Genomic DNA, 13320 nt, shown 5'->3' on the forward strand with positions numbered 1-13320 from the left:
TGCTCATATTATATATTAGATTTTATTGACTCTTGAGAATAAATATACATGCGTTCCGTTCATAAGTTTAAATGTCAGATAATTTTGGATCATCTAGGTTTCTACACATTGAGAGTGCAGGAAAAGGCAACTCCATTCAGAAAAATTAGGATTTTGTGAGCTATTCGAATCCAGTTCTCAAAGAGACTCCTCCATGGGTAAACTGAAACTTGCCACATAGGAATAACTGTATGGCCAGTATAATATCGAATAAAGGCTGTGAGGTGTTCATTATTAAAAAAAAAAAGGTACAAAATATAATACGGATTCAAATAAGAGTGTATATTTTGTTTATAACTAACACAGGATCTAACATTTTGAACAAGTCATGAATATTTAATATTAATCTAACAGAATCATAGAAACATCTAATATATAACCCCAGTGCCAAAAAAAAAAGTCAGAGCGCTGTGTACAACGTGAATAAAAACAGAATGCAAATGATTTGTAAATCATGGAAACCCTGCATTTCATTGAAAATAACACAAAGACAACATATCAAATGCTGAAACTGAGAACTTTAATTGTTTTTTGAAAAATACAGGCTCATTTTGAATTTAGTGCCAGCAACGTTTCAAAAAAAGTCGGGACACAGTTTGTACTGTTTTCAAGGAAATATAAGGTTTCCAAGATTTGCAAATTAACACATTCTGTTTTTATTTACATTTAAAAAAAACATCCCAACTTTTTTGGAATTGGGGTTGTAAATCAAGTATTATTAATCATGTTATATTTAAGAGTTATTCTGCGAAATTGAGTCGAATATGCGCTATAGCCGACGAGGCTATAATCCATGTACGATGAGATTGAATGGAATAACGGTTTTATTCTATCCACATTCACTGGATTTTGAGAAACAGAGTATTTTTTTTTTTTTCAAATACGATAAATAAAAACTTCATACAAAACGTCCGACAAAATAATTTCCGCTTAGAATGTAAACAAGCCGGCAAAATGACAGGAACAATTTATGAAAAATGCAATAATAATAATTCTTGAAAAAAAAAAAGATATGTTCTTCACATCAAATACTTTTGTCCCATATTTTGTTGCTTTTTTTTTTTTGTATTTTTGGGGTTTTGTTTTCGAGTAGAGTTTTTATTTTGTCCTCGGTTAGTTCAGCGCCACGCGCCACCATTTTGTTTTTCTCGACTCACGGTATATGAGCTGATATCCTAGTCATAAAGTAGGCAATCAGAGCGTGCGATTGCTCATATCCAGTGAGTGTGGATAGAATAATAAGTGATATTAGGTTAATAATATTAAATGATGATTTTCAAAAACATTCTGATCATTTGAAGATAGTAAAGCATGATCTTGATGTCCACACCGTGGAGGATAAATTGATATGCATTTGGCCATATGGTGAATGCATTCACACTGTCTTGTATATACTGTATACCCCAAATCATTCATTTGACAGACACAATCCTCTGTGCACGATGTTAGTAAATCAAGATGTTTTACATGTACAAATCACTGGTAGATTTTCGGATTTATACAATTTAAGGTTATATTTAAAACATACAGTATTTTATCGATACAAAATGTACAAACTAAACTGTTTTCTGTTGATATAAAACAGCAAAGTACCAACGAAGCTTAGTATTCAAGCTTTTACGTTCCGAAACTGGTAATATAATTGGGAAAGCCTGAAGAAGTAATGTCATTGCTCTAACCCATCCACTCTTCCACAAGTGAATCTAAAGTTTTCAGTCATTCTTTATCCACCGAGATAAACAGATCCAAGAAGAATTTTGTAATCTAAATCTCCATATGAAGCAGGGCTTGAGTACAACAACTCAGACAACACTCAGAATGGATGCACATGTCAGCCTTTTGGCACTGGTAGGAACTGGAGGGTGTGAGGGGATTGGGGGGCGCTGGATAGTCAGACTGCAGGGAGCACTAGCTGAGCTGGAATCAGACATTAGAAACTCCCAGCACTCTCTGGCTCACACTTTCTTTCACGCTCTCTCACACAGACTCTCACACACACACAATAACTGGCAGCACATTTGCTAGGTGGAAGATCCTGATTATGGCGTGGCCTAGTTGCTAGACTAAGGGTCGGTGAGGGAATATGAGCACCACAGTTATGTGGGATAGAGAGAAACAGAGTGGTACTTACTGACAGGCAGTGTTTTAAAAATCTCTGGAGGACAGTTTTCTCCTTCACCCTTGCCATTGATGGCTGACATCATAACCTCATATTCAGTCTCTGGCCTGAGTCCAACAATGGTGATGGTGCTGAGGCCTGAGAAATAACAGGATTTCTGATAAACAGGCTTACACCACAGCGTAATTAGCATAAAATGATTCTCTCAAGGCTTAAAAAATAATGAAATAATGAGCTACAACATTTCAAGCATCAAAAATTACTACACTGAGCAATAAACAGTCAAACAGTAAAACCGAGAGTCAATTTTTCATTTAAAACAACTTCTCTTAGGTACACACACACAGAGTTTTCAAAGGAGAACCTGCTGCACGTCTTCGGTCTCTGAAGCTAAAATTCCAGATTTCTCGATAAAGAAATTGAATTTGAAGAAGAAGGGAAAAAAAAGCTTTGAAATCTGCTTTGTTCCTATTCACACTCAAATGCATGAGGCCTAAAATAGGCGTCTAAGGTAAAAAAAATAAAATAAAAAACAAAAAAGCCTGTTTTTTCCCCTAATCTTCAATGATCCAGTGTCGGTGAACCCATGCCCACCGGAGGCTCAGATTCTTGCTCTTGGCTGACAGGAGTGGAAACCAGCGAGGTCTTCTGCTGTTTTACCCCATCCACCTCAAGGTGTGGTATGTTGTGCATTCTGAGATGCTTTCCTGCTCACCCCAGTTGTAAAGAGTATTTAACTGAGTTACGATCTCCTTCCTGTCAGCTCAACCCAGTCTGGCCATTCTCCTCTGACCCCTCTGATTGACAAGCTGTTCCCATCCACAGAACTGCCATTGCCAGGAGGTTTTGGTTTTTTGTTTTTTTAAACCCAAAATTCTGTTTAAACTCGAAAGACTGTTGTGTGTGAAAATTCCAGAAAATCAGCAGTTTCTCATCTCATCTCATTATCTCTAGCCGCTTTATCCTTCTACAGGGTCGCAGGCAAGCTGGAGCCTATCCCAGCTGACTATGGGCGAAAGGTGGGGTAAACCCTGGACAAGTCACCAGGTCATCACAGGGCTGACACACAGACAACCATTCACACCTACGGTCAATTTAGAGTCACCAGTTAACCTAACCTGCATGTCTTTGGACTGTGGGGGAAACCGGAGCACCCAGAGGAAACCCACGCGAACAACACGCAAACTCCGCACAGAAAGGCCCTCGCCGGCCACGGGGCTCGAACCCGGACCTTCTTGCTGTGAGGCGACAGCGCTAACCACTACACCACCATGCCGCCTCAGCAGTTTCTGAAATACTTAATTTAGCCTGTTTGGCACCAACAACCATGTAATAGTCAATGCCATCGAGATCACACTTTTCCCCTGTTCTGATGGTTGACGTGAAAATTCCCTGAAACTCTTGACCTTTGCTTGAAAGTTTGTGAACCCTTTAGAATTTTCTATATTTCTGCATAAATATGACCTAAAACATCAGATTTTCACATAAGTCCTAAAAGTAGATAAAGAGAACCCAGTTAAACAAACGTGACAAAAATATTATACTTGGTCATTTATTTATTTCCCCTCCCTCTGTGTCATGGCTGAAGCCCCAACTGCTCTGGCTATGTGTGTGTGCTCCTTACTCACTTGTGTGTGAGTGCATGTGTTCACTGCTTCAGATGGGTTAAATGCAGAGGAGGAATTTCACTGTGCTTGAGTGTACATGTAACCAAATAAAGGCTTCTTCTAATTCCATATATGTTTCAAACATTATTTCATGGGCGGCGGGGTGGTGTAGTGGTTAGCGCTGTCGCCTCACAGCAAGAAGGTCCGGGTTCGAGCCCCGTGGCCGGCGAGGGCCTTTCTGTGTGGAGTTTGCATGTTCTCCCCGTGTGGGTTTCCTCCGGGTGCTCCGGTTTCCCCCACAGTCCAAAGACATGCAGGTTAGGTTAACTGGTGACTCTAAATTGACCGTAGGTGTGAATGTGAGTGTGAATGGTTGTCTGTGTCTATGTGTCAGCCCTGTGATGACCTGGTGACTTGTCCACGGTGTACCCCGCCTTTCGCCCGTAGTCAGCTGGGATAGGCTCCAGCTTGCCTGCGACCCTGTAGAAGGATAAAGCGGCTAGAGATAATGAGATGAAATGAGACATTATTTCATAGTTTTGATGTCTTCAGTATTGTTCTACAATGTAGACCATTGAATTAGACAGTGTGTCCAAACTTTTGACTGGCACTATGTGTGTATGTGTGTGTATCCATCCATCCATCATCTGTAGCCACTTATCCTGCTCTACAGGGTCGCAGGCAAGCTGGAGCCTATCCCATATATACACACACAGTATATAGTAACTGAATAGGCATCGTTCAGGAAGTTCAGCACATTCTAATCTGGATTTAAACATGCATATAAAGCTTAAATTCCTCATGAGAAACGCACTAGATCTGAATCATCGTGCTGTTCCATACCAGACAGATTTGTACTTTCTCAGTTGTACAAAGCATAGAATAGAGATGGGAAGTTAATGTACTGCTGATGTTGTGAAGAATTTAGCATCAAGGCATAGTTTCTGCTCAAAGCATTCTTTCACACACCATCAAACTTCCCAGAGACTGAGTGTCAGAAGTAAGAGCGCCCAGTGGTGGTGCCAGGAATATTTTGCAGTGGGTATTTTGAGGAAAGGAACTCAAACAGGGATTAAGGCTTCGAGCATATTTGTGTGAACTATAGGGGTTTAATAATACACTCCAGTCATAATTTGATTTGATTCATGGAACTGGCTTCACAATTCAGTTTGCTTCTCAGAATCTTTTGAACAGACTTGAATAAAGAAGTATTATGAATGAAAAGACTCAGTTTTAATTAAATAATGCAAAACAATGTGCTTTTTTGTCTGTATAAATAAAAAAAAAATTGCTAGAAACAGAGGTTCACTATATCTTAAAAATAAGCAAATAAATGTATAAATTCGCCTAAAAATTTGAATGAATAAACAAAGTCTCTGACTCGGGGAAAATGATTGATTGTAACATAATAAGCTACAGTACGGAGCAGGACCTGAAGCATCATTTGAACCAGAATCAGAGCTCCAAAGTTGGCTAAAGTGCCCGGGTTCAGCTACCATTTTCTTGGGTAACATAAATTGCACAGGGTGGAGCTGGCGTCATTCAAAAGCTACTAATATAACATCACTGTATATAACATATCCCTTCTGGTGGATGCGCCTTGCTGTGGTGAGTGTTCCAATGATTACGAGAGTGATGCCGTCGGGAGTTTCAAACTCCTGGTAGGGTCACCCAAGGTGGTAAGAGTCGAGGATGAGGTTCCAGACTAAAGGCATCCAACAGCAAGACCCCAATGGCAGACCAAGCAGAACGCTTGTCTCCGGTGGAGGAGGGCAGTGCCCAGCAGGCAGGTGCGACAAAGGCGGGCCTTGATGGATCAAGAACCCGGCAGCCTGACGCAACCAGCCTCGCCGAAACTGCATGTCTCAATCCTCTGAGCCGCAGTGGAAACGTTGCTGGCCAAGTGTGTGCGCGTGGCCGTTGCGCAGTCACGATCACCTAAAACAAGCTCTTCAGCGAATGGCATTCGCCATCTGTTTCACATTCGCCATATACTATAACATATACTGTGTCTGGAATTTTTCCCTCAATCTGACATGCAAACCCACTCAAACACAACTTTACCCAAATAGGAAGCCCATTATATTTTCACGTTGTCACATTTTCTTTGATGATCAGATAAAATTCCCAATACAATTATTATCTTTGGGCGGCACGGTGGTGTAGTGGGTAGTGCTGTCGCCTCACAGCAAGAAGGCCCGGGTTCGAGCCCTGTGGCCAGCGAGGGCCTTTCTGTGCGGAGTTTGCATGTTCTCCCCGTATCCGCGTGGGTTTCCTCCGGGTGCTCTGGTTTCCCCCAAAGACATACAGGTTAGGTTAACTGCGACTCTAAATTGACCGTAGGTGTGAATGTGAGTGTGAATGGTTGTCTGTGTCTATGTGTCAGCCCTGTGATGACCTGGCGACTTGTCCAGGGTGTACCCCGTAGTCAGCTGGGATGGGCTCCAGCTTGCCTGCGACCCTGTAGAACAGGATAAAGCGGCTACAGATGATGAGATGAATTATTATTTTTGTTGAGTCATGGTACTAATTTCTTTTGCCTTGTTACTGTTGACAAAAAAAAAAATCTTATTTGCTTTCTTGGCAATAAATTCGTTATAAACCTAAAATCTTTGCCAGTAAATTCCCCAAATCCTGTCTTGATTTAATTGACTGTGATAGGAGAACCTCCAAAAGATTCAGATTTCTTTTTAAGTCACAATAATATGTTGCAGCAGCTTGCTAGTTCAAATAACAGTGCTGGATCAGACTTGCTCTGTTTATTGAACAGAAGGTGTATGGTATCCTGTATTTTCATTGGTTACCACACTTGACTAATTATAACAAGTTGCTTCCCTCAGGCTTGCATTGACTGGCTAGTAGTGGCCAGAGAAAGAGAGAGAGAGAGAAAAAAAAACACATATTCCCTCAGGTACACTGGGCACTAACCAAATGCAGTGCATTATTGTATTTCTAAAGGGACTTGGATACACTCTGCTTCTTGAGATTTCATTTGGAAAGAAAGGTTTGAGAGAGATACTATGGAGAGAGCTATACTCCAGGGGTAGCTCTAGTGCCCTTATCCCCAAATGTACGTATTTTTTTCCCTCCACACAAATGTGTTTGTTTGCACGTCTCAGGCTTGTTCTCATGAATGTCCCATGGAGGACGGCCTGACTGAGTAGGCTGTCAGCAAAGAGTGAGCTGACATATTCTCCCTTGAGACAGACACTGGGCGGCTTCAAACAAACAGACCACATTTCCGCCTCTGACAAGAGCTTGCTTACTTAGTATTCATCCAAAGCCTATGCCGTACCCACTATTGTGCACTATTTTTAGGAGATTTGAGATTATACTTCATGCCTGCCACAGACGGCTCCTGTGAAACAGCCAACGGTTTTCTGCCAGTGAAAAGAAAAGATCTGGTTTGCACAATTCCGCCTGGCAAAGGTTGTGGGAAGGGCTGAGTGCAGTGTTCGTGGGAGGTCATGGTGACACTGAGTCATTAGGATGATTATTTTTCACTTTCTTCCACCAGAGGTCATTTGGTGGTTTTTTAGAAGTGTTTAGGTTAACTCCTGTCAGACCAGCACTGTGTACAGAGCGCTGCTGCTTCTCAATTCTATACATTAAAGAGGTGCAGTTTGTTCCCTGCATAATTAGATAATGCGCTAACTAGCAAGCCTTGGTGTGACAATATGAGACAATCCCTTCTGTCATTTAACAGTCATACAAATGTATTTATATCACAGTGCTGCTGAATACTCAAATCATCAGTGGTTCTGACAAAAGCTCCAGCTGCAAGGCAAATCACAGGTTTATATTAACACATTTGTTTTAAAGTGTTATCCTTTCTTTCCGATTTTTTTTAACTTCCCTTATTTTTCTCACCAATTTGGTTACCTGTCAATTCCTAGTCAGCTCACTCATATCATCTGGCAGCATGAAGACATGTGAAACCAGCTGACTGCATCATGTCACTCTGCTGCACATACTGGAAGAAAACGCTGTCTACTCTCTTCTGCATACATGAAGTCGCAGATGCCCATGATTGGCTAGTGTTGCTGTGATTGACAGGCGAGAGAGAGAGAGAGTATACCATCCCATCCCTTCTATCCAGACAGAATGGCTAATATTCTCTTTTGGCTCTCCGTCATGGATGCCTGTAGCATCATGAGGATTTGAATATGTGATGTGCCACTCAGGGCGGCACGGTGGTGTAGTGGTTAGCGCTGTCGCCTCACAGCAAGAAGGTCCGGGTTCGAGCCCTGTGGCCGGCGAGGGCCTTTCTGTGTGGAGTTTGCATGTTCTCCCTGTGTCCGCATGGGTTTCCTCCGGGTGCTCCGGTTTCCCCCACAGTCCAAAGACATGCAGGTTAGGTTAACTGGTGACTCTAAATTGACCGTAGGTGTGAATGTGAGTGTGAATGGTTGTCTATGTGTCAGCCCTGTGATGACCTGGCGACTTGTCCAGGGTGTACCCCGCCTTTCGCCCGTAGTCAGCTGGGATAGGCTCCAGCTTGCCTGCGACCCTGTAGAACAGGATAAAGCGGCTAGAGATAATGAGATGAGAATGAGATGAGATGTGCCACTCAGGAGCCATTTTCCTATTGTAACTACCTAGAGAGCTTTATGTTGGCTTTATTAAGACTTAAGTATTAATTTCACGATATAATTTACATAGTTACTTTTAAAATCAACATCGACAACTACATACAATGGAGAGACCTGGCAACCTGCTGCTAATCCCTTGCAAAATCCTTTGCTCTGCTGCTTTTTTGGTGTCGGGCTAAATTTTGGCTGAGTTTTAATCCCAGCTCTAATAGTAACGGTTCGCCGCTGCTTCTTGGTGTGTTATATTGTGCATTAAACACACTTCAGTCTTTTGGCTCTGGTACAGTAGGTTGCACCACAGACAATGAAATAAATCCTCTATTGTTTGCTTTGACTGTACAAAAGATTGCATACCTTCACATTTATTGTTGTTAGGTTTTACAGATGTTCCTTCATTATCACAAAATAGTAGCAAAAACGCTCAGGAACGTGCATGTTAAGATATTCATATTTCTAAAAATCTAAATTGCAATTCTAAACGTGCCATACACTGCACAGTAGACTTCCCTCTGGAGAATTCTCTCTATTATTCCCTGTAATATCTCTGAAAGTGGCACGGTGGTGTAGTGGTTAGCGCTGTCGCCTCACAGCAAGAAGGTCCGGGTTCGAGCCCCGTAGCCGGCGAGGGCCTTTCTGTGCGGAGTTTGCATGTTCTCCCCGTGTCCGCGTGGGTTTCCTCCGGGTGCTCCGGTTTCCCCCACAGTCCAAAGACATGCAGGTTAGGTTAACTGGTGACTCTAAATTGACCGTAGGTGTGAATGTGAGTGTGAATGGTTGTCTGTGTCTATGTGTCAGCCCTGTGATGACCTGCCGACTTGTCCAGGGTGTACCCCGTCTTTCGCCCGTAGTCAGCTGGGATAGGCTCCAGCTTGCCTGCGACCCTGTAGAACAGGATAAAGCGGCTAGAGATAATGAGATGAGATGAGATATCTCTGAAAGTCATCGGACACTATTTTTCTTTTCCTCTTTGGTTCCGTCTTTGTGTTTGTCTTCTTCCATTTTCAAATGACAATAGCCACAGTTGCTTATGTATCTCAAACACCTTCATATCTTCTTATGTCATTTGCTAGTTGAATGAAAGGTCAGCATTCCTGTTCCCCGATTCCTTAACTCTTGACTTGACTCCTCAAAGCAAACTACATGAGAGTTTGATTTGTTTTTTTTTTTGCCTGAAGAAGGACATAACAAAGTAAACATGTTTTGACTGTTTTGTCTTCAGACACGTTAATGAGGCACAATCGAATAAATTAACTCAAGCATGTCAGCGGGACTGCAAACATTTGAGCATGCTAATGAAAAAATAACTGCTCACATAGACACAGTTGCTGTAATGCTGCAAAGCCACTTCAATTGTCATATAGAGCATAGAAATGTACACATTTTTCAAAAAACATGCTACTTTATAGGAGCAATTGCACTTTGTGAAGAAATAAGCAAATTTCTAACCTTAACCGTTTTTTTTTTTTTTTTTATTAAAAAGACCAAAACATCAGTCATTTTGAGAAACCATAAAACCACTATGCCGTCTGATCTGAAGACCTTCCCATGTTGGAAAACTTGACCTTTGACTGTTACGAAGTATTGACACTGGAAACTCCGTCCATAAATCTCCTTGGAGAAAACGTCACCAAATCGATGATTTTTTTTTAAAAATTGTTTTTGCAGAGCATTCTTGGTACAATTCATTAAATCTTTCCGACCAATCAGAAATGAAAATTCTACAGTGCTTTGAGAAAAGGATATATAATAATTACTCCTTTTGTCATTGCAGATTTTTTAGTGTGGAGAACAGTGTATGGAGAGACTTACCCTCTTCCACATTGTACACTTTGCTAACCCAGTCTTGACCCTTGGTCCTCCATGTAGCCTTGTACTTGAGAACAGGTACTCCTCCATCTGAATCAGGTTCATCGAACTCCACCATGGCTGTGCTGGGGTACGGCTCAACACGATCGATAACCGGCGCAGATGGCACCTCTACACAACAAATACATACATTACATTCAGCGATTTTAATGGCTGGAAAGCTAATCTATTTTTCTTCTTTTTTTTTTGCTTCGACTAGGTGCTGTAACTGGTACAGTACACTGCTACGCAGTACATATTATTTTTTTTGCATTAGTACATTTCTGCCATACAAAGGCAACCTGCTGTAAAGCCAGCCTGCTGTTAGTATTGAGGAAAATGGCTACACGGTTTTGCCAAATGTGTGATTTTTACATTTTATTTTCTCAAAAACAGAATAATTTGAACCTGGTTGCTTCTCCAAAAGTTTATTCGCAACAGGCTTGTAGTACTTGAGTCTGATTCGTGCCCTAATTTTAACGACTCGTGACTCGACTTGGACTTAGCACTGATGACTCGGACTTGTGCATTAACTGCATTTGGACTCATAAATTGGAGACAAGGACTAGGATTTTTTTTGTAATATGCCATAATAATTTGGCATAAAATATTTATATCAACATTAATTTTTGTACTAATTTCGTGCAAGAGTGTCACACCTGCGCGCTTTGGCATGTGCATCAGATAGACTCTCAGGCGCGCTCCAGACAGTGCGCGTGCCAAGCGGACTCTCACGCACGCCGTAAATGACTTGCACCTGCACAGGATTATTTAAAAACTGTGAAAACGCACTTACTTTGCGAAGTATTGAGTTGTGTTGCTGACACATTACTGAGCCTTATTTCCTTGTTTGGTTTCCTGATCCCTGTTTTCCTGTTTCTCGTCTTTGATTCTGACGAGTCTACGATAGCCTGTTTGTGCCTCGCTCGACCTATTGCCTGTTTCACCGTTTTACGATTTTGCTTGCCATTCTGGATTGTTTACCTGCCTTCACTTGGATTAATAAACACACCTTCTGCACTTACATCTGTCTCTCAACCATCTCTGACAGAATACTTCGCACTCCCTGACAAAGAGAAGCACATTCACCTGTTCATACATCATGTTCAGGAACAAACTAATGTTAATGGCGCTAAAACAGCCACCGTCAAATGGTGCGGTTGGAGTGTTGGACTCGACTTGGATCAATAGTGGACTCGACTCGAAATTTTTTTTAATGACTTGGACTTGAACACTAGGGACTCAAGATTGGACTTGGGCTCAAAGTTTAGTGACTCGACTACAACACTGATTTGCAATCATCGGTCAATTTTGACCAAAACTATAGTTTCTGAGCTTCTCTTTTGGAGAGTGGAACGGTGATATTATGCACATTCTTAATAGTATTTTCCCCTCACCACAACAGGAGAGCTACGGTAGTTACCTTAGTCTGCTAGCACATATGGAAAAATATCACCATCTTGAATTTTCTTAAAAAAAAAAAAAAAGCTAAAAGTGAAGAAGGTTTCAGCATTAAACACTGTATGGTAATATAATGACTTCACTATGAGGCAGTTTGTTTGCATTTATTCAGGAATTACAAGACGTTTACAGAAAGTTGAAAGGTCAACTATGTTGAGCTTCGTGCTAGCATAAAGAAACAAGACTGCTAGTGAAAATTAGCATTGTTGTAGAGGAAATCGATGAATTGTTTTGGTAAATTTGGGTACTTTGTTTGTGAATGTGTCTATGTAATAAAAAGAAAAATCACACATTGGCTTGACGATATGAAGTTTATTTTCTTGTGTTGAAAAACTCACATTTTTCATACGAAATACATCGTGGATCTGAGCGACATATTTCCCGAGATTTCACTCTGATGACGTCACTCCCAGTGTTTTCCGACGGACAAGACGCACATTGTCAAAATGGTGAACCGGTTCAAAATTAAAATTCTTTTGATTAACTTGTGGTTGTTTTTTTTTTGTGTGTGGATGTGTCCATATAATATCAAGAAAATTACACTGTGGTGCGAAGATATGAAGTTTATCTTTTCATGTTAAAAAAATGTACCATTCATTCACTTCTCTTACTCGTGATACATACATTCACCACTCGTAGATAAATTTCATATCTTCGCACCACTATGTAATATCCTCTATTTATTCCATCCACATTCACTGGATATGAGCAATTGCGCTCTGATTGGCTACTCTACTACTAGGCTATCAGCTTATATACCATGAGAAGAGGAAAACAAAATGGCAGAGCGTGTTGTTGAACCAACCAAGGACAAAATAAAAACTACTCGAAAACAAAACCCCAAAAACTACAAAAAAGCAAGAAAATATGGAATGAAAGTATTTTGTGGTAAAAATGAATCTTTTTTTTCAATAATTATCATTATAACATTTTTCACAAATTGCTACTGTCATTTCGCTGATTTGTTTACATTCTAAGTGGAAATGATTTTGTCGGATGTTTTGTGCAAAGTTTTGATTTATTGAAGTTGCAAAAAATACAAATAAAAACGCTCTGTTTCTCAAAATCCAGTGAATGTGGATAGAATAAAACAGTTATTCCACTCAATCACATCGTATATGGCTTATAGCCAACTTGGCACTACGTGCCTCGTCAGCTATCAGCTCATGTACGACTCGATTTCATGGAATAACTGTTAAATATCTTTTTGTGTATAGATTTATACAAATTCTATTTCTTTGTGTTTGAATTTTGTGCTTGTAAATTTAACAGTTATTCCACGAAATCAAGTCATACATGAGCTGATGGCTGATGAGCAGCGTAGCACCGAGTTGGTTGTAAGTCACGTACGATGAGATTGAGTGGAATAACTGTTTTATTATATCCACATTAACTGGATTTTGAGAAACAGATTATTTTTATTCGAAATGACAGGAGCAATTTGTGAAAAATGCGATAATAATTCTTGAAAAGATACGTTCTTACCATCAAATTTTTTATTCCATATTTTGTTGCTTTTTTGTATTTTTTGGTGCGTTCTTCTTCTTCAGGGTTTTTTGGTGGTTGGCAAACCAATTTAAAGGTGCATTACTGCCACTGACTGGGCTGGAGTGTGGAACAGGATATATTGGGGAAAGAAAAAACGATATTCTTTTAG

General features: G+C 40.6%; 1 protein-coding gene across 4 annotated transcripts in view; it reads right to left on the reverse strand.

The window, feature by feature from the left end:
* ncam1a (neural cell adhesion molecule 1a) overlaps positions 1-13320 on the reverse strand; it is a 780402-nt gene that overhangs the window by 89708 nt on the left and 677374 nt on the right. For all 4 annotated transcript variants that reach the window (XM_060936138.1, XM_060936137.1, XM_060936141.1 and 1 more), the window contains 2 exons: positions 10167-10334; positions 2171-2296 (listed from right to left, as the gene is read on the reverse strand). In XM_060936138.1, the coding sequence (XP_060792121.1) occupies positions 2171-2296; positions 10167-10334 (294 nt within the window). The remainder of the gene's footprint in view (positions 1-2170; positions 2297-10166; positions 10335-13320) is intronic.

The sequence above is a fragment of the Neoarius graeffei genome, chromosome 12 (genome assembly GCF_027579695.1).
Source record: "Neoarius graeffei isolate fNeoGra1 chromosome 12, fNeoGra1.pri, whole genome shotgun sequence".
In the NCBI taxonomy this organism is placed as follows: domain Eukaryota; kingdom Metazoa; phylum Chordata; class Actinopteri; order Siluriformes; family Ariidae; genus Neoarius; species Neoarius graeffei.